The sequence below is a fragment of the Bufo gargarizans genome, chromosome 8 (genome assembly GCF_014858855.1).
Source record: "Bufo gargarizans isolate SCDJY-AF-19 chromosome 8, ASM1485885v1, whole genome shotgun sequence".
In the NCBI taxonomy this organism is placed as follows: Eukaryota; Metazoa; Chordata; class Amphibia; order Anura; family Bufonidae; genus Bufo; species Bufo gargarizans.
Window position 1 is genome coordinate 178,276,771 of NC_058087.1, and position 22,489 is coordinate 178,299,259.

At 46.3% G+C, this 22,489-nt stretch overlaps 1 protein-coding gene across 1 annotated transcript in view; it reads left to right on the forward strand.

Moving 5' to 3' along the window:
- RAB11FIP3 (RAB11 family interacting protein 3) overlaps positions 1-22,489 on the forward strand; it is a 46,183-nt gene that overhangs the window by 18,680 nt on the left and 5,014 nt on the right. The window contains exons 3-10 of the mRNA XM_044302665.1: positions 2,425-2,513; positions 14,475-14,629; positions 15,984-16,160; positions 18,084-18,224; positions 19,041-19,076; positions 19,511-19,598; positions 20,270-20,373; positions 20,462-20,602. Of these exons, the coding sequence (XP_044158600.1) occupies positions 2,425-2,513; positions 14,475-14,629; positions 15,984-16,160; positions 18,084-18,224; positions 19,041-19,076; positions 19,511-19,598; positions 20,270-20,373; positions 20,462-20,602 (931 nt within the window). The remainder of the gene's footprint in view (positions 1-2,424; positions 2,514-14,474; positions 14,630-15,983; positions 16,161-18,083; positions 18,225-19,040; positions 19,077-19,510; positions 19,599-20,269; positions 20,374-20,461; positions 20,603-22,489) is intronic.

Sequence of the window (22,489 nt, forward strand, 5' to 3'; positions counted from 1 at the left end):
AGAGGCAGAGAGAGCTGTACTTTCTATACCTGTAAGCAAAAACAATACTTTCTGGCCGTTTTCATATCCTGTTGGTGATAGAATTTACTGTCTAACTACCAAATGGTCTGTCTTGTTGCAGACACAGTTTCACCCCTTTATGTATCTGGATTGTTTTGCATAGAGAACACTTGACTTGAGAAATGCCTGCAGGACGTCTGTAGTCTACATTAGAGTGAAGGCAGGTGCAGCCATTTCCATACTAATCTCCTGAGACCGTGAATATTTGCCTGCTCCTGGCTTCGTCCTCATCCCCTTGAGTATGTGAGGCTAACCCATCATCCATTAGCGGCTTAAATTTGCATTTGGAAAGTTACATGAACAAGTCAGTGGTTTGTCGTGGGACTGATGGGGTCAGCGAGCCGGGAGATCTGTTTCCTCTACACTCCCGCGACTGTCGGAAACTTGAAGGAGGCACAAGCCTCTCCTAGGCGGGGCGGGACGTCTTCTTGGACTAGGAGAGCTGTATGCTTCCTTTGTATGAGGGAAAACATGTCTGCCAGAGCTGTCCTTGCTGAAGGGTGAAGCCTTAAAGGGGAGGTCTCGCCTCAATAATTGATATTTATGTTTTGTAAAAAAAGGCACTTCTCCAAATACTCTCTGTAGCAGTAATGCCTCTTGTTCTTAGTTTTGAAATTTGTGTTGGTTTTAATAGACTGCTAGGGGTTACAGCCAGCGGTGCAGTGCAGCAAATGCACATGCGCAGCAGTCCTCAACCACCTCAAATTGGCTCTGTAGCTCCCCTACAGCTCTTATGTCCTGCAGTTTTTAGTTTAGAACTACTCCAGGGTATGCGCCATCTGTAAGTATACCTCGGGGGCGTGCACATGCAGGCAAGGGGCAGGATTACATCATCACAGCCTATGCCATCAGTCAAAGGAAGAAGCAACGCCCACCCTACAGCACTGAAATCGTGCCTAGAGACCAGCAAGGAAGCACTAAAAGAGGCAAGGGAGACAACTCCTTTAAATAGCATGGTAACTGGCTGACCTGTTGCATGTGCGCTTGACAGCTGAAGGCATATGTGTTGGTCCCATGTCCATATGTGCCCGCTTTGCTGAGAAAAATGATGTTTTCATATATGCAAACGAGCCTCTAGGAGCAACGGGGGCGTTGTCATTACTCCTAGAGGCTCTGCCCTCCATGCTCTTCACTTTGATTGAGAGGGCCAGGCAGTGTAAACATTTACACTGCCTGGCCCTCTCAAATTGGAGAGGACGCGGAAGTTGCAGAGAGAGCAGAGCCTCTAGGTGTAACTGGCAACGCCCCCGTTGCTCCTAGATGCTGATTTGCATATATTAAAACATAATTTTTCTCAGCAATGCGGGCACATATGAACATGGGACCAACACAGATGCCTTCAGCTGCCAAGCGCACATGTAACGGGTCACCCAGCTTCATGGGTATAAATCTGCTGACAGATTCCCTTTTAATTGTATAGCGGTATTATTTAGATGCTGTATAGTGCGGTTATCTTATTACTTCCGTTTTTTTAGTCGATATATGAAGGTATTATTTGAGCACTAGATGGAAGTACCCTGATCCTAGTGCTCCAAAAAGAGGAAGGAGACCCCCGTAGAGCTAGAATTGACTAAATTTGCTCTGCCCACTGGGTGGGGGAGGAAAGACGACAAAAAGACTTAACTCCTTCCTGTACGTGGCGTGTCAAATTCAATCTACAGCAGAAACCACCTCAGCCCCGGCAGCGTCTACCTCATCCTGATGACTGGAAGTTTCCTTAAAGAACGCCTGGAGACCGTATATCATAAAATATTATTTCTGGCCCCTGACTTGGAAATTTAGGTAGATCTGAATGTTCTGTTCCCAGTTCCAAAAAAAGTTCAGCATTTTGGTCAATTGTGTTCACGTTCTCCTTATCAATTAGTAGCACTCGATAGGAATGCACAGCACGGCCTCTCGCAAAGATTATCTTGAAATGAGGCAATTTACTCCCGGGCGTCTGCAGGTTTAATGGACAGGGTGGAACGGAGGAGTAAGTGACACAGATGTATTTGGGTGGTGGTAGAAGGCTCCATGATGAGCAGGTGATTGTGCCCCCTGCTGAAACCTCCATCTAACATCTGTAAACTGCAGGAGAGCCTGACAGCGGGTGGTCAGTTTTCCTATAGCACCTCCACAGGAGAAATATGGTATTACACAGCAGTCAGTGCGTGGACGTGTCTGGTCCTCCAGAGCGAGATACTCTGTGCAGCCGCTATGGCTGAAAGGTGAGGCTCTTGAAATTTCTAATTTTGTAGGGATTTCGCTTCACAGGTTTGTCTATGATGATTAGAGATATCTGATTTCTGGCTTTAGGCAGCGATGTCTTGATAAACTTCATGAATAAAGTCGCCAATCTGATCTTAACTCTGATTTACCCCATAGATTTAGACATGCAGCTGTACGACATGGGATACCCCTCTGAGGAGGAACCAGCCTGCTCTGTCGATTTTGATGATCTGGCAGCATTTGAGGTTAGTTTTTTTGGCTGCTAGCCTGGCTTTAAGTGCATTACAGAAACATAACGGTACCTGTATATACTGATCCTGAGTTACATTCTCCATCATACTTCAGAGCTGCACTCACTATTCTGCTGGAGGAGTCACTGTGTACATACATTACTTATCCTGTACTGATCCTGAGTTAAATCCTGTATTATACTCCAGAGCTGCACTCACTATTCTGCTGGTGCAGTCACTGTGTACATACATTACATTACGTATTCTGTACTGATCCTGAGTTACATCCTGTATTATACTTCAGAGCTGTACTCACTATTTTGCTGGTGCAGTCACTGTGTATATACATTACATAACTTATCCTGTACTGACCCTGAGTTACATCCTGTATTATACTCCAGAGCTGCACTCACTATTCTGCTGGTGCAGTCACTGTGTACATACATTACATTACGTATTCTGTACTGATCCTGAGTTACATCCTGTATTATACTCCAGAGCTGCACTCACTATTCTGCTGGTGCAGTCACTGTGTACATACATTACATTACTTATCCTGTACTGACCCTGAGTTACATCCTGTATTATACTCCAGAGCTGCACTCACTATTCTGCTGGTGCAGTCACTGTGTACATACATTACATTACGTATTCTGTACTGATCCTGAGTTACATCCTGTATTATACTCCAGAGCTGCACTCACTATTTTGCTGGTGCAGTCACTGTGTACATACATTACACTACTTATCCTGTACTGATCCTGAGTTACATTCTGTATTATACTTCAAAGCTGCACTCACTATTCTGCTGGTGCAGTCACTGTGTATATACATTACATAACTTATCCTGTACTGACCCTGAGTTACATCCCGTATTATACTCCAGAGCTGCACTCGCTATTCTGCTGGTGGAGCCAGCTACCTCCTGTATTATACAGTAGCGCTGCATTCACAATCCTGCATGTTGTAATTGGAAACAGCCAGCAAGCTCGTCACCAGATACACTCCTAAGGTCTCTTTCACACAGGCGTCATGTTTTTGGCCCGGATAAGATGCTGGTGCGTTGCGGGTTAAATGCGCGATTTTTCCGCACGAGTGCAAAACATTGTAATGCGTTTTGCACGCGCGTGAGAAAAATCGGCATGTTTGGTACCCAAACACGAACTTCACAGAAGTTCAGGTTTGGGATCGGTGTTCTGTAGATTGTATTATTTTCCCTTATAACATGGTTATAAGTGAAAATAATAGCATTCTTAATACAGAATGCATAGTACAATAGGGTTGGAGGGGTTAAATAAAAAAAATAAAAATTAAACTCCCCTTAATCCACTTGCTCGCGCAGCCGGCTTCTCTTCTGTCTTTATCTTTGAGCAATAGGACCTTTGATGACATCACTGCGCTCATCACATGGTCCATCACATGATCCATCACCATGGTGATGGATCAGACGGACCATGTGATGACCGCAATGACGTCACCACAGGTCCTTTTCCCGTGCACAGCAAAGATGAAGACAGAAGAGATGCTGGCTGCCGATCAAGTGGATTAAGGTGAGTTAAATTATTATTATTTTTTTTATTTAACCCCTCCAGCACTATTGTACTATGTATTCTGTATTCAGAATAGGGATCGACCGATTATCGGATTTACCGATATTATCGGCCGATATTCAGGATTTTGAACGCTATCGGTATCGGCATTTATTTTGCCGATATTCCGATAGCGTATGGGGAACACAGATCGCGCTGCTGACAGCGCTCTCCGTGTTCCCTCAGCAGCAGCACAGGGGAGAAGGAGCAGTGTCTCCTCCCCCTGTGCTGCTGCTGCTGCCGCCAATGAGAGGACAGGGGACAAGAGGAGGGGAGGAGCTATGGCCACTGCGCCACCAATGAAGCTTAAACTCTCATTAATTCATATACAGGAGGCGGGAGCTGCAGAATCACATAGCCGGCTCCCGACCTCTATGAGCGGTAGCTGCGATCTGCGGTAGTTAACTCCTCAGGTGCCGCGGATCGCAGCTACTTGTCATAGAGGTCGGGAGCCGGCTATGTGATTCTGCAGCCAGCTCCCGCCTCCTGTATATGAATAAACTAGAGATTAAGCTTCATTGGTGGCGCAGTGCGCCCCCCCCCCCCCCCCCCAAGCCCCCCACTATTAAGCAGTGGTAGCGCATAGGGCCCCCCCACCCCAGTCGCAGTGCGCCCCCCCTCCCCCCCAGTATTAAGCAGTGGTAGCGCATAGGGCCCCCCCACCCCAGTCGCAGTGCGCCCCCCTCCCCCCCAGTATTAAGCAGTGGTGGCGCATAGGGCCCCCCCACCCCAGTCGCAGTGCGCCCCCCCCCACAGGATCCCCTCCTCCCCTGCTCCTCCGATCGGAGCCCCAGCAGTGTAATGCTGGGGCTCCGATCGGTTACCATGGCAGCCAGGACGCTATTGAAGCCCTGGCTGCCATGATGAGCTCCATGCTGCTGTGTGCACAAAGCACACAGCAGCACAAAGCACACAGCAGCAGGGACAGTGTGAGCTCCTATTCACCCTGATAGATCTCTATCAGGGTGAATAGGACAAGGGTTCTAGTCCCTAAGGGGGCTAAAAGTTAGTTAAAAAAAAAAAAAAGTTACAAAAATAAAAACACCAAAATATTAAATATAAATGCAAAAGAAAGATTTACAAAAAAAATAAAAATACACATTAACAATAAACATTAATTTTCAGCAGATTTGTGGGAATTATTATTTTTTTTCAAAAATGAAAATTCCCAGAATATCGGTATAAATTATCGGCCTGAAAGCTCACAAATTATCGGTATCGGCCCTAAAAAAATCAATATCGGTCGATCCCTAATTCAGAATGCTATTATTTTCCCTTATAACCATGTTATAAGGGAAAATAATAAAGATCGGGTCTCCATCCCGATCGTCTCCTAGAAACCGTGCGTGAAAATCGCACTGCATCCACACTTGCTTGCGATTTTCACGCAGCCCCATTCACTTCTATGGGGCCTGCGTTGGGTGAAAAACGCACAAAGAGGAGCATGCTGCGATTTTCACGCAACGCGCAAGTGATGAGTAAAAATCACCGCTCATGTGCACAGCCCCATAGAAATGAATGGGTCCGGATTCAGTGCAAGTGCAATGCGTTCACCTCACGCATTGCACCCGCGCGGAAATCTTGCCCGTGTAAAAAAGGGGCCTAACAGCTTCGCTGGGCTCCTATACTGTAATGGAACAGTTGTGGGAGATTTCAGCTCTGATGATTGCAGAATTGTGAATGATTTTCTGAAGCATAATGCAAGCTGTAATTCCTATATTTTACTGATACAGTTATTGCAATTATCACAAAGGAGGACATTGTTCTGATGTCACTCACAGCCGAGATCGGTCATCGACCACAGTCGTATAAATGACTGTGAAGGATCAGTGGGACTCTTAAAGGGGAAGTATCCAAATGGTTTGATGCTTGTTGTACAGTTTCTGTCCTGTAGATCTTGTCGACCCCCCATACTCTGCACTCTGATCAGGAACAATGCCCATGCTTGCTGTTTTTTCTTTTTCCTACTATCTTCCCCCCAAATAGAAACTCACAACTTTTTTCTATTGTTTTCCCTCCCCCACCTCATCCTCACTCCTTATCTCGGTTTACTTTTCCCCTCTCCCCAGCTCATTGTTGACTTTTGCCCTTTCACCTCCTATTCATTATCACTGTGCTTAATTTATGTAGCAAATATAAATTTTGCAGTGCTTTACAGCTGCCAGCTGACATTGAGCTATAGCCATATAGATGATGTTAGGTGGCAGGTTGTGTATCCAATCACCTCCCTTCTCCATCTTTCTGTCCCTTGGTATGCACGTGCCAACTTCTTAGCATGCCAATTGACACATTATCATGAGGGTGAAACCTTGCCACTCTTGTTCGCATTTGCTATTACAGGTCAGACCTTTTTCTAGCTGCAATACCAGACATGGCCTATGGGCAAAAGTGGCACTGTTTCTGGGGGGGGTAGAAAAAATCCTGGGCAACATGGTGACTTCTGACCCATATCTGTGTACTGCAGATACGAGAATGCAAATCAAGAGGATGGGATCTCAAATGTGACTAACGTTTGCAAGTCTCCGTGCTGCCGCGGCCTTGTATTTAGGTGCACGCTTTGGAAATTTGGAAATCGGTTGCTTACATGGCGTGTAAATAGTCCAATCCTTCACATCTGTAACCAGATGCTCCATTCTAAATTCCCTTTAGTTTCCCTCTGCTGCCCTCTGCTGGTGTGAAGTGGAAATGCACAAGTGACTGCCATAATGGCACGTCCCCCTGGAGAGATCAGGCTGGTCGTGAATGAACATTACAATATATTTTCTGCCGGTTAGCATGCCACCTGTGCTACGGCAAACAAAAGGTTAACTTATTTTGAGGCCATTATTCATAGGATGGTGTTCACATGGTAGTTCCTCTTTCCTCAGTTCTGTGTGGTTTGACTGTCTTAAAGGGGTTGTTTAGGTTGGAAACGCTTTTGCAATTATTGGGTAAGATAATTGGATGATGATCCCTCTCCAGAGCCCACCAGCCGTTATCAGGGACCTGAAACCTTTAACTTGCGCCCCCCCATGACAACACTTCCTGTTCGTCTTTTTGCATTGAGATGCATATTGCCATCCACATAGACGCCCATATCCTAATTAACTTGAATCGTTATGCACATTGGCCGGGAAGGTGATACAGATCCATACAATGTTCCTGTGTCAGCAGTGAATTTCCAGATCACACGCCGGTGTAGACTTTGTTTTTTTTTTTTCAAAGAAAGATGGAAATCCCCGTCAAAGACACCAGTATCTTTTAAGGAAGACAAAGACACTTTATCAAAGTAATATAAGGAAGCACCACAGACAGAAATGTTTTATTTTTGTTGTAAACTACTATAATACGCCCTCATATGTACAAGAATATAACTACTATAATACTGCCTCCCATATACAAGAATATAACTATTATACTGCTCCTATGTACAAGAATATAACTACTATAATACTGCCTCCCATATACAAGAATATAACTACTATAATACTGCCTCCCGTATACAAGAATATAACTACTATTATACTGCTCCTATGTACAAGAATATAACTGCTATAATACTGCCCCCTATGTACAAGAATATAACTACTATAATACTGCCTCCCATATACAAGAATATAACTACTATAATACTGCCTCCTATGTACAAGAATATAACTACTATAATACTGCCTCCCATATACAAGAATATAACTACTATAATACTGCCTCCTATGTACAAGAATATAACTACTATAATACTGCCTCCCATATACAAGAATATAACTACTATAATACTGCCTCCTATGTACAAGAATATAACTACTATAATACTGCCTCCCGTATACAAGAATATAACTACTATTATACTGCTCCTATGTACAAGAATATAACTGCTATAATACTGTCTCCTATGTACAAGAATATAACTGCTATAATACTGCTACTATGTAGAAGAATATAACTACTATAATACTGCCTCATATGTACAGGAATATAACTACTATAATACTGCCTCCTATGTACAGGAATATAACTACTATAATGCTCCTCCTATGTACAAGAATATAACTACTATAATACTCCTCCTATGTACAAGAATAACTATAATACTGCCTCCTATGTACAAGAATATAACTACTATAATACTGCCTCCTATGTACAGGAATATAACTACTATAATGCTCCTCCTATGTACAAGAATATAACTACTATAATACTCCTCCTATGTACAAGAATATAACTACTATAATACTGCCTCCTATGTACAAGAATATAACTACTATAATACTGCCTCCTATGTACAAGAATATAACTACTATAATACTGCCTCCTATGTAGAAGAATATAACTACTATAATACTGCCTCCTATGTACAAGAATATAACTACTATAATACTCCTCCTATGTACAAGAATATAACTACTATAATACTGCCTCCTATGTACAAGAATATAACTACTATAATACTACTCCTATGTACAAGAATATAACTACTATAATACTGCTCCTATGTACAAGAATATAACTACTATAATACTGCTCCTATGTATAGGAATATAACTACTATAATACTGCTCCTATGTACAAGAATATAACTACTATAATACTGCTCCTATGTACAAGAATATAACTACTATATTACTGCTCCTATGTACAAGAATATAACTACTATAATACTGCCTCCTATGTAGAAGAATATAACTACTATAATACTGCCTCCTATGTACAAGAATATAACTACTATAATACTCCTCCTATGTACAAGAATATAACTACTATAATACTGCCTCCTATGTACAAGAATATAACTACTATAATACTACTCCTATGTACAAGAATATAACTACTATAATACTGCCCCTGTGGACATAATAACACGCGCTTTGTTTCTTGCTATTTTTAGCCCGTTTTGCTCTTTACTGGTTGCGCTGCGCTTGTCTGGCTGGGAACAGCTTGTATTTCGGAATACTTCCCCCTGCCGCCGCCTGCCGTAGAATGTAAACACTGTGCAGAGACATATGAGGAATTTGGCTTCTATTCACTTCTCGCTACAGTGGGCACCTTAGTGAGAGCTCACCAGCGGTTCTCCGGGCATGCACTTCTTCCCTGAAGTCAGTGGGTGGAAACTATTGGCAGGGGTAGGACTGGCATGCTCTGTGGCTTGCCCTGCAAACCTTAGTTAGCGCCAGTCCCGTTGCGATCTGTGATAGGTTTGGACGCTGTGGTAAATACAGTTGTAGTTGGCGGTTGTAATACACTGTTGCCGCAATGGCTGCAACCCATGGGGCCCCCTCTATTACAGTCAGGACGCCATTTCTTTCCTTGTACATTGTGCATTTCATGACTGTTTTAAAAGAGCACTGCTTGCTGTCAGTGAACAGAAACAGACTTGTTTGCATATACTGAGGCCGAAAAAACCGTAAAGCCTCCCAAGGGCACGGAAACCCTTTGTGGATTTTTCCGCCATGTGTGAATCCACCCTATGGCCACGTTTACACGGATTTCTTGTGCATCGCGCTGCAAATCCAGGCCGTGCGGACTCCGCATCAAAAAGTGACCTGGTACTTTTTTTTTTGATAGATTCCAAATCGCCTATAAAATGTTACAAAAAAAATGAACATGTCCGAATACCACTCACAGCTGCAGGTTCGTTGTGTCGTTCCAGGTTAATTCCAGTGACACATTGTAGCAAACCCTCAGGGCTGTAAGGAGCTTTGTGCTGCTGGTGTTATTTTGCTCACAGAGGATTGTCTAGACCAGATTCCATTGTTGCAAACTCTCAGCTGTAAGTGGTGTTAGACCGGGATGGATTTTCACCCTCTTGACAGCAAGCAGAGATCTTGAAAACCAAGTTTGTTAGAAAGTTGCAGAACTTTTTATTGCACGCCTTAGCGATTGTTCCGCCTGATCGTGGTTGTGTCTGTGGGCGGCTTTACCCCATGCAGCGGAGGCTGCGGTCTCCTGTGTACTGCTGGAGGGGTTAAGTGCAGGAGGAGTGTACCTGAGTGCACGTGACACCGGACGGGTTTGTCACCTCCCAGTTCAAAGAGACGCTGCTCCAGGTTGCAAGGTCAGAAATAGAAGCCACTTTCTTCAGGTCCTTCTACCTGTTGGTCACCCCCTTCACGCTCAGGCTGTTCACCACAGAGGATATGTCCTAGTCGTGCCCGGAGATGCCATGCTGGTGCGAGAAGGGCAGGCGTCTGGCCCTGTGAGGATGGCGCTACAGGTGAGTCCACCGGGAAGGGGCACCTGTGCCGTTTAGTATACACAGCTGTTGCCGGTGTAGTGTGGTTGTGTGTACATAGCATCAGTCATGTGTGAAGACGTCTGGAATATGTGACGTAGTCTGTATCGTGCATAGGGATGTAGCAGAGCTGAATTTGTCATAATTGATTTTTTTTATATAATACAGTATGCAAAAAGAATATCTAACATCTCTGCTACATCTACATGCATAGTCTAAAGACACTAGGTACCAAGCCCAGATACCTATAATGAGATGCCCACTTACCATACAATAACCTGGTATGCCATTCCAGAGTCTGGGAAAGCTGGGTAAGGGTCATGGCGGCCATACTGGTTGTCACAAAGATTTCCCAGGAATGAAAATGACTAAAAGCTGATAAATTAGTTTTCCATGTGCTGCTCTCTGATGGATCAGGAAGTGTCTTCTCTGCAGTCTAGTGTTCTCTCTTATCAGACTGTTTCTTCCCCCCCAAAAAAAAAAAAAACACCTCAAGGAGCCTTTACATTTAGTCTATAGGTGTGACCGCCCGCCGCTCCCCTTATAACGCTGCTGAGCTTTTATATGCTGCCATCGTTAGGCGTGGTGCCGGCCCTTTAACACTTGGTTGGACTGCTGGGAAAGCAGGCTTCACTGTGGTGGTTCAGCGGCAGCAACCGGGACTGGCGTTGGTCATTACTGCCTGTTGTCGCTGTAAAAGGGGCACTGTAGCTGGCACTTTAAAGAGGTTAATATGATGGTCACCGTTTTGGGGCGCTCCGTGGCTGCCGCTGTTTTAAGGGGCGCTCCGTGGCTGCCGCTGTTTTAAGGGGCGCTCCGTGGCTGCCGCTGTTTTAAGGGGCGCACTGTGGCTGCCGCTGTTTTAAGGGGCGCTCCGTGGCTGCCGCTGTTTTAAGGGGCGCTCCGTGGCTGCCGCTGTTTTAAGGGGCGCTCCGTGGCTGCCGCTGTTTTAAGGGGCGCACCGCGGCTGCCGCTGTTTTAAGGGGCGCACCGCGGCTGCCGCTGTTTTAAGGGGCGCACCGCGGCTGCCGCTGTTTGAAGGGGCGCACCGCGGCTGCCGCTGCTTTAAGGGGCGCACCGCGGCTGCCGCTGCTTTAAGGGGCGCACCGCGGCTGCCGCTGCTTTAAGGGGCGCACCGCGGCTGCCGCTGCTTTAAGGGGCGCACCGCGGCTGCCGCTGCTTTAAGGGGCGCACCGCGTCTGCCGCTGCTTTAAGGGGCGCACCGCGGCTGCCGCTGCTTTAAGGGGCGCACCGCGGCTGCCGCTGTTTTAAGGGGCGCACCGCGGCTGCCGCTGTTGCACGTTCAAAGGGCATAGTTTAGGGGCATGACCTATATTTTAAAGGGCCGGGACTCTATTCATACAATATCTCAATAGCATCCATGTAGGATTTGCGGCGTCCATGCTGATCGTCGCCCCCACACCACTGCACAGCAGAGTCCATGTTACTGCATCCGCCGCTCTGCAGGAAGCCTCGGGGAGAGGATCTTGTTGCACTGAGATTAAATGTCTCGTAGATCTCTCCTCCAGCAAATGTCCAGAGATCACCGGGGATTTAACCTCATGTTCACAGATCCATGGCCTGCGCAGAGTCTACACCTGCCGTCTGTATACAGGTATATGCTGTGGGGGCGGCCATCTTGCCGACCGGGTCACATGGTGTCCAGAAACCCTTGTGATGACCATCAGTACACACCACCACCAGTCACTGCTCCGTCAGTAATACGGGGTACACAGAAGCATGGAGGGTAGTGTTGTCACCCGTCTGTTGCCAAGCGACACCACAGACATGATCTGAAAGATTCGTCCCAAACTGTTGCTATGGGAGGCTCTTGTTTTTTTTCTGTGCAGTTTCCCTTTAAGAGCCGATTCGATATAGTTAAAAATACAATGAAGGAAATAAACAGTATATACAAATAAAAAGTCATATTTGCATTAGTTTTCATAAATTTCCCTCAATGAATTACCATTTGAACTTTTAGCATAGCCGGATGGGTCCCAGGAATGTCCTTCCTATCCTTTCAGTTAAAGGGGCTGTCCACTTTGGGCAATCACTATTTGTTAGACAAGTCTCTGCCTATAAGCCTGTCACAAGGTGTCCTGCTGCTGCCCTCCTCAGTGTGAAGCATTACACAGTTCCTTTTGAAATCGGCGGTCTGTCCTGGGTTTTCACTTCTGCTGTGAACAGGGCCAGAGCAGTTCTCGCACAGAGGAGGCAGATTCCAGAGTCTGATTCAGATTCATGCGCCAGAGACAGTACCACAACTACCCCGCTACCTGGTGTGTGCGCGCCAACTCCTGAATCCGCCTCATCTGCGCTTGCATCAGGGAGAGGAATAGTTCCGGTCCCGTCCACAGTGGAAGTGAGGTCCTATCCACAGCCCAGGACAGAAACCTGGTAAAAGGTCCTGACGTCAGCAGCAGTTGGATTTTCAGAAGAGCAGCATCGCGTGGCTGGGTTCCTGAGCTGCCGATCCACGCAACATCGGAATGGTAAGTATATTATGCGTAATTAAGGTGGCTCTGCAAGACCCACTGGGTTTTGAAAACCCCATTAAATGGAAACTATAAATGTGTTTTTAGTGAGCTCCCCCTAGTGGTGGTTGCAGGCAGCATGAATCTCATCATCTGATGCTATACAGTAAGCTCCCCCTAGTGGTGGTTGCAGGCAGCATGAATCTCATCATCTAATGCTATACAGTCAGCTCCCCCTAGTGGGTGGTTGCAGACAGCATGAATCTCATCATCTGATGCTATACAGTAAGCTCCCCCTAGTGGTGGTTGCAGGCAGCATGAATCTCATCATCTAATGCTATACAGTCAGCTCCCCCTAGTGGTGGTTGCAGACAGCATGAATCTCATCATCTAATGCTACACAGTGAGCTCCCCCTAGTGGTGGTTGCAGACAGCATGAATCTCATCATCTAATGCTATACAGTGAGCTCCCCCTAGTGGTGGTTGCAGACAGCATGAATCTCATCATCTAATGCTATACAGTCAGCTCCCCCTAGTGGTGGTTGCAGACAGCATGAATCTCTTCATCTAATGCTATACAGTGAGCTCCCCCTAGTGGTGGTTGCAGACAGCATGAATCTCGTCATCTAATGCTATACAGTGAGCTCCCCCTAGTGGTGGTTGCAGACAGCATGCATCTCGTCATCTAATGCTATACAGTGAGCTCCCCCTAGTGGTGGTTGCAGACAGCATGCATCTCGTCATCTAATGCTATACAGTGAGCTCCCCCTAGTGGTGGCTGCAGACAGCATGCATCTCGTCATCTAATGCTATACAGTGAGCTCCCCCTAGTGGTGGTTGCAGACAGCATGCATCTCGTCATCTAATGCTATACAGTGAGCTCCCCCTAGTGGTGGTTGCAGACAGCATGAATCTCATGATCTAATGCTACACAGTGAGCTCCCCCTAGTGGTGGTTGCAGACAGCATGAATCTCATCATCTGATGCTATACAGTAAGCTCCCCCTAGTGGTGGTTGTAAGCAGCAATGTTCTTATCATCTAACTCTGTGGCTATGCAGTGAGCTCCCCCTAGTGGTGGTTCCAAGCAGCAACGTTCTTATCATCTAACTCTATGGCTAGGCAGGGGATCTGGAGCTCTGTCCCAGAAAATTTTACCTGCAGCTCGAAGGTGAGCATTTATAGTTGGGTTCTTTTCTTCCTATGAGCAATGTGATTGTGCACGTTTTTTTACCCCTCCGTATATGATCCTTGCATTGTGTACCTTTTATAAAGGTGTTGTCTCGTGGCCGGGTGTAATAATGCCGCCTCCGGCACTGAACTTTGTCCTGATAAAGTTTACGCTGAGTAAGAACATCATATAGGTCCAGGAAGGGCAGCGCGGGGCTTATCCTTCCTATGGCTTGTCATTCTGCTGAGCGAGGACAGAGACCTCTCGCCGCTCAGGCAGCCATTAACAAACCCTCCGGCAACAAAGTGTTTTAATTATAAACCCAACTCTGTTAATCCTGTTACATATAAATCCTACAAGGGTTATCGAGAAGACTTGTTTTTGCTGGACTGGCATGAATTAACCCCTTCATGACTCACGAGATGTCTATAGCCTCCGGTAAGGTAGGGCGAGTCGATAGAAGATCAGGGCTATGCGCTGACCCCTGCTGCATTAGTAGCTGTGGTGACAGATTTCTCCTGTGTTTCTCCTGGCAGGTTACGGAGGTGACGGACAGCGCCTATGTGGGTTCGGAGAGCGCCTATAGCGAGTGCGAGACCTTCACAGATGAAGATACCGGAGGGCTAGCTGCGCAGGAAGACCCGGAGACTGAAGGAGATGGGGCAGGCTCTCGTGGACATGCACCAGCAACGTAAGAGAAATTCCTACATTTTTTAAATATATTTTTTGTTTTGTTTTTTTGCAATGAGAATGTAATCAATTATTTTGCAAATCTTGCTAAGCTAATTGAGCACCCAATACGTAGACATAGAAGCTGCTATGGAGTTATGGGGGTGTTTAGGCCTTCACCATAAGGGGGCTAGGATACCTGAGATATGCCTGTAGAGCACAGTGGACGTACAGCAGCCTAAAGGTGGTCATACATGTTAGATCCATGTCCGCCGCACCATCTAATGTGTATCGGGGAAGGGGTTCTCAATGCCTCCCCTTTTGGTAGATGTGGGGGGGAGGAAGCGTTGCCGCTGCTAGAGGTGTCTTGACCGTGACTTTCTCCAATCCCCCCTATGGAAAACACATGCACACTTGGCAGTGCCGAGAGTACAAGTGTATGGGGGAGGGGGGGAATAGATGTCCACCTTTTATGATTGTGACCTATGAGAACACCACCTCCCTTCTCCTCCACCAATACTTGCATGGTGCAACCTGGGAATGTTGTTCAGAGAAGGTAATAGGAATGGCTGGGATTTATTGTTCTTCTAATGCTAAAGGGTGGAAACTGTACAACCCTCTGGATCCGTGTGCAATATTTAACAGGTAAGTATTTACCTGCCAGAGCCCTTGTCAGGTACACCACTGAGGCCAGCTGATTGGCTGCAGTGGTCACTTGTTGAGGTGACATCACTGCTGCATCCAGGATCTAGCACATAAGTACTTACCGGTTCCTTATTGCAGGTGGATCCCTTTTTAAATGGGGAACAAATTCTGCTTACAAAGTGGTGTAGTGTGAGGAGAGCCTTTTTAAAAAGTTATTCTCAACTCTGGGATCTGCACCTCGGCTGAGAAAAGGGGTCCTCCGACCCCCTTCTAGCCCGATAAGAGGCGGAGAATGAATGCAGAAGTGACCGCGCAGGTGTGCGGCTCTCCCCATTCACTTCTGCGGGAGCTACAGAAACAGGGTAGCACGTTTTTGGAGCAAAACCAATCGGGAACATACAGTTTTTGGGATATGTCTCAAATGCCTGAGATAAGAGTACCCCTTTAAGGGTTAAGTAGGCTCATACTTCCAGTTTGCATCTCCACCCCACTATCGACTGTATGGGACACCAGTTTAGTGGGCACAGGTCCTGTACACCAGGATGGTACCCATAGTTCATAGTGGAACTCTGATTTTAAAATGCTGCTTATAATTCAGTTGCCCCCTAACAATAGACTATAATGGGGACTAGATTGCAACTAAAGAGCAACTGACCACATTTTAGGTGGACCATAGAAGGCCATCCCAGCTCCCTGTCTCGTCTGTACACCTTCTATATCCTCTGTTTCAGACCTGAAGGATTGGAGCTGTCCCTCTGTGATATCTCGGGGGTCACGGTCACTGGGCAGGAGGAACAGTTTGAAGATTTTGGCGAAGGAGCAGAGCCAGACCTGTTCAACAGCCACTGCGAGGAAGAGCAGGAGAGCTTCACCCAGATGACAAACACCTCCCCGCGTCTCACCTCCAGGTGAGGTTATAACGCTTCCTTCAGCTTAATAATTCAGGGTGCAGACGATGAACGCACAGGAACGTGCTGCGGCCTGTCACAGTCTGCCAGGGATTTTTTCTTTACAGGTTGGAATACAAGCAAATGAGCAGAGGAGTAACTATAGGGGTATGTGGTGGCACCCCAGCCCTGGTGCCGAAAAAAAGGCCCAAATAACACGCTGTCACATAGGAGGGCAACAGTAATGTAAATGGTTTGTGGGGCCGATTACAAGTTTTGCATTGGGGCTCTAGAGCTCGTTACGGCCCTGGTTGGGGAATATGACACATTTTCCTATGCAAAAGATTATTTTGGCTGTTCACAGAGTAATTTGTATATTGACACCATAATTGTGACTTGTATAAATAGTGAACTGTATTGTAATATTAAGTGTATATGCCTATTAGGCGCCGTTCTAATGTTCTATGTAAAGTCTCTGTGTACATACATTACTTATCCTGTATTATACTCCAGAGCTGCACTCACTATTCTGCTGGTGGAGTCACTGTGTACATACATTACTTATCCTGTACTGATCCTGAGTTACATCCTGTATTATACTCCAGAGCTGCACTCACTATTCTGCTGGTGCAGTCACTGTGTACATACATTACTTATCCTGTACTGATCCTGAGTTACTTCCTGTATTATACTCCAGAGCTGCACTCACTATTCTGCTGGTGCAGTCACTGTGTACATACATTACATTACTTATCCTGTACTGATCCTCAGTTACATCCTGTATTATACCCCAGAGCTGCACTCACTATTCTGCTGGTGCAGTCACTGTGTACATACATTACTTATCCTGTACTGATCCTGAGTCACTTCCTGTATTATACCCCAGAGCTGCACTCACTATTCTGCTGGTGCAGTCACTGTGTACATACATTACATTACTTATCCTGTACTGATCCTGAGTTACATCCTGTATTATACTCCAGAGCTGCACTCACTATTCTGCTGGTGCAGTCACTGTGTACATACATTACATTACTTATCCTGTACTGATCCTGAGTTACATCCTGTATTATACTCCAGAGCTGCACTCACTATTCTGCTGGTGCAGTCACTGTGTACATACATTACATTACTTATCCTGTATTATACTCCAGAGCTGCACTCACTATTCAGCTGGTGCAGTCACTGTGTACATACATTACTTATCCTGTACTGATCCTGAGTTACTTCCTGTATTATACTCCAGAGCTGCACTCACTATTCTGCTGGTGCAGTCACTGTGTACATACATTACATTACTTATCCTGTACTGATCCTCAGTTACATCCTGTATTATACCCCAGAGCTGCACTCACTATTCTGCTGGTGCAGTCACTGTGTACATACATTACTTATCCTGTACTGATCCTGAGTCACTTCCTGTATTATACCCCAGAGCTGCACTCACTATTCTGCTGGTGCAGTCACTGTGTACATACATTACATTACTTATCCTGTACTGATCCTGAGTTACATCCTGTATTATACTCCAGAGCTGCACTCACTATTCTGCTGGTGCAGTCACTGTGTACATACATTACATTACTTATCCTGTATTGATCCTGAGTTACAAAATGTATTACACTCCAGAGCTGCACTCACTATTCTGCTTGCTGATATTGGAAACAGTCAGCACCTCAACTTTTTATGTCAATTCCATCTATCTGTTTACAGGTAGACACATACTGTAATAAGGTAATGTTTTACTGAGACAAAGTTGTCAGAAGGCGCTTACGTAACCTGAATATCTGCCACATCCCATAAATAACTTCTGTTTTTGTGCAGTAGTTAGCAGACGGTATCCGTCCGGATAAATAAGTCAGGCATGTGGTATGATCAGTAACCTCTATGTGTCCATTCAATAACGTGGAGCATTCCTCATGATTTACTTTTACATCCCCCTAGTGGTGCACCCGTGTCAGAGCGCCAACTTTTGGCACCACCACCTTGCTCAGGCCTGGGGGGGCTGTACTGCAGCCAGTGCCACAAACATATCAACCGTCTGGAAGATCTGTCCACCCGTCTCCGCTACCTTGAGATGGACAGGTGACATTGCATGCCCGTTACCCACATGGGACGGGGGGAGGCTGTTATGTCGATGGAGACCCTTAGACAAGGCTGTGCACGTTGGTCGGTCCCTAAATCCACTCCCATGATCCAGTGCCACAAAATGACCAATTTATGGTGCTTGGGGCCTGGATGAGTCTTCTGTCCGGGATCTCCATTGCCCTTTGCTGCGGGGGGGGGGGGGGGGGGCTCTGGTCTCAGTCTTGTAAAAGGGTCTCCAGGGTTCCTCTCCCTGTCCAATTTTGACTGGGCTTGCTGTGCATGTATGCGACATTGCATGTGGAAGGGGGTTCTGCTTCATCATCTAGGGGGCGCTATACTCTGCTATGAGTGATGCATTTGATGTGTTTTCAGACAATGCTCTGCCAACCCCAGTGCAGGGGATGACAGAATAATGGAGAGGAGAGCTGGGGGGGGGGGGGGGGGGGGGGCAGCGCTGTGGTTGGACATACTTCCCTCTTGTTATTTCCTGGGGCAGGAAACCGATATCACCCCAGCTCTTCTCCTGACAGATCCCAGCGCTCATTAACCCCCTCCTGACCACTGCTAACTGCAGCATCAGCATTTTCCCTTCCACCTGTCACTCACAATTTCCTCTGCTGCTGCATCAACCCGCCATACACAGGATGTCGGTGTGTCTCGTTCACCGACGCTCCAGGCTTTGCATGCTATTGGTGTTTGAGTTGTTTTTTTGCTTCCATGTTATCTGCAGGTTTTCCCTCCCCTGTCCCTTCATACTTTCCTTCTGGTTTTATTTTCCACTCTCACTTACTTATCCTTTTGTTTGCCCCGCAGCCCGGACAAGAGGACGTCGAGCAGAAAGGAGGCACGGTGAGTGGTACTACAAATGCTAATGTTGCATGCCGGCGCAATAGGGTTATAGATATAGGATAAGGTTGCATGCCAGCACAATAAAGTTATGGATATAGGTTAAAGCTGCATGCCAGCGGCAAAAAGATTATAGATTAAAGTTGCATGCCAGTACAATAAGGTTATAGGTTAAAGTTGCATGTCGGCGCAATATGGTTATAGATGTAGGTTAATGTTGTATGCTGCCGCAAAAGGGTTATATATATATATTGGTTGCTAGCTAGTTATGAGTGGCGTAATGCTCTGGAGCTTGTGGCATAGGAGAACTGTGCGTTCAAGAAGAGGAATATTTTACAACACTGCAACTGGTCGTCCATAAGGCACCGCAAACACGGAGCAGGATGTACGTTATCTCCGTATGGTGGAGCTTCTATATCCATGTCTTATGTCTCTAGGAGGCTTCATCACAGTGGATTCCTAGAAGATCAAGGAGAGCAGCCGCTCACCAACATGGCGTTCGATGACACCGATCTGACAGACAAGGTAGTACGACCATTGGAGGACTGTCTTAAAGGAGTATTCCCAAATCCTGAAGTAATGGCGTATCATTAGGACAGGCCGTCATTTTATGTCCAGTGGGGGCGGGTATGACCTCTAGTAACGCAACCAATCCGGAGAAAGAAGAGATTGTGGTGGTCCCTTCAGTGTCTTCCACTGCACAGCGGCTCTGAATCTGTCCTGAGCCCCCTTTATTCTTACGAGGTGGGATTCTCACCGGTTGTAAAGGGATGGCCTATCCTAGTGATATGCTTCACTTTGTGAGATGGAAATACTCCTCTAAGGGTTAACCGAGCCTTCACTAAAGCTTTGATATGTCAAAGTAGCTTCTGATCACTGGGGGTCCGAGTGCTGAGACCCCTAACGATCGCTAGAAAGAGGAGAGAGAAGCACTCGCATATTGTGCGCTCTCTCCTCGCTGCAGAAAAAGGGCCCATAGACTTTGTACTGAGTCTGTCTCCTGCAGCGAGATGGAGTGCGCAATATGTAAAGCGCTTCTCTCTCTCCTCGTTCTAGCGATCGGTGGGGGTCTCAGCACTCAGACCCCCCCACCAAGTAAAACCTGACCTCTAGTCAGAGTGTGTCAGGCTTAATTCCCTTAGGAGAGGCCATTTTTGGAGCTACCTACACCCTTTGCATCACATTGTCACCCACAGGTCCTCTACCTGGAACAGCGGGTGAGCGAACTCGAGAGAGACGCCGCCATGACGGCGGAACAGCAAAACCGCCTCAGACAGGAGAACCTGCAGCTGTTACACAGGTGAGCTTCCTACATTGCCTCTAGGGATCGGCCATCCTGCATTCTTGACCCGCTGTTTCTCATTTGACTCCCTTCTTCTCCTGAGCAGAGCCCACGCTCTTGAGGAGCAGCTGAAAGATCAGGAATTACTATCGGATGAGGTGCAAAGCGAGGAGACGCGGAAACACAGGGACGAGCTTCGAAAGATGGACCGTGACCGAGGCTTTCAGATGAGCAGTTTAAAGGCCAGGTAACAAAAGGAACGCGCAGCCAAAAATTTGCACCAAACAACTTTTGATTGGTCCACATCATAGGATAAGGTGGTCATAAGAAGTTCTGATAATGAAGTGGCAAAGAAAGAATTTAAAGGGTTGTGCACGGTTAGAAAACGTGGCTGCTTTCTTTCAGAAATAGTGCCACCACCGGTCCATAGTTTGTGTTTGGTATTGCAGCTCTGCTCCATGGAAGTGAAATGAGCAGAGCTACAGCCTGTGGAATTTACGTAGCTGTGTTTTTTTTATTTTTTTCTAGTTATATTTTACTTTAAAGGGGTTGTCTGATTTTTACTATTAATGACCTATCCTCAGGATAGGTCGTCGGTATGACTCCTGGGCCCCCTGCTGATCAGCAGTTTGAAGAAGGTAAACCGAGCAGGAGTCGGACCCCCACCGCACTGATATTGATGATCTATCATCAGTAGTAAATAGTGGACAACCCCTTTTGTCTCATCTCAGATAATGGGGGCATATCGCTAGGATATGCCCCCATTGTCTGATAGGTGTGGGTCCCAGCAATATCGAGAACGGAGCCCAGAAAGTGGTGGAGGGCACACTGTGCATGCGCAGCTGCCCTCCATTCATTTTCTATGGGGGCACCAAAAATAACCGAGCTCGGGCTCATAGAAAGCGGTGGCCGGTCATGTGCAGTACGCTCCCATTCACTTCTATGGGAAGAGCGCTTGGTGGTGCCCGGACCGGAGTCCTCCAGCCACCACTTTGCAGGGCTCCTTGCCCAATATAGGTGCGGCTCCCAGCTGCCCAGTGCCCCCATATATGCCCCCAGACAAAGGGGGCATATCCTAGCAATGAGACCTTTTGATATCGGAGATATATGGGTTACGGTAGCTAGGGGCAGGGCTAGAAACTGCAACTACCCGTGCCCTGGCGATCACTAGGAGCAGGAAGCGGCATTGCGCTTATTGTGTATACCGTCATAGAGAAGACAGGGACGGTAATAAAATGTTTCCGCCTTCTCTTCAGGCGTCCCGGCTGTCACTGACAAGGACATTCAGAAACGTTGTTGCAGAGTTAAATGCAGGCCGGACGTATATAGTGAACTTTATTTTTCTGTTTTTGAAGCTATCTTTTTTTTTTCTGCTTGAGCTGTAGTTTTTATTGGTACCATTTTGCGGTAAATTGTGTATTTTATTTTATTTTTTAATTCAGTTTTATTTTTTGGGGTGGAAAGAGGAAGACGACATGGTGAAAAAAAACTATTTACAATGTTCACTATGTGCTATAAATACCATGATATTGTAATATTTCAGACCCTTTCGAAGGCGGCAATACCAGTTATGTTTACTCTGTATGTCACTATGCGGGCTACTAACAGCTTAACAAGTGTAGTTACAGGCCCAAAGCCTGAGGCTGCACTACTTAGGCTAGTTTCACATCTGCGGTTTTAATTCAGGTTATGAGATCCGGCAGAGGATCTCAAGACCTAAGTTAGACTGATAATTTTTGTCTCCATTCGTTATGGATGCATCAGTTCAGTTGCGTTTTGGCGCCGGACACAAAACCGCTGCAGGCAGCGTTTTTGTGTCTATTTTGCAAAACGGAACAAACCTGATCAGGCATGAAAATCAATATAAGTCAATGGTGCCTGATTGTTTTTTTTTCATTATGGTACTTTCACCCTTGCGTTAGAGGATTCCGGCGGGCAGTTCCGTTGCCGGAACTGCCAGCCGGATCCGGAAATCCGTTACGCAAACGGATAGCATTTTGTTTCCGGATGCAGAGCCGTCTGACAAATGCATTGAAATACCTGATCTGTCTCTACGGTGTCACCTGGAAGAAAAAAAAAAAACACATTTTTAAAAGGTCTGCACATGCGCAGACTGGGAAACCGGAACACTTGG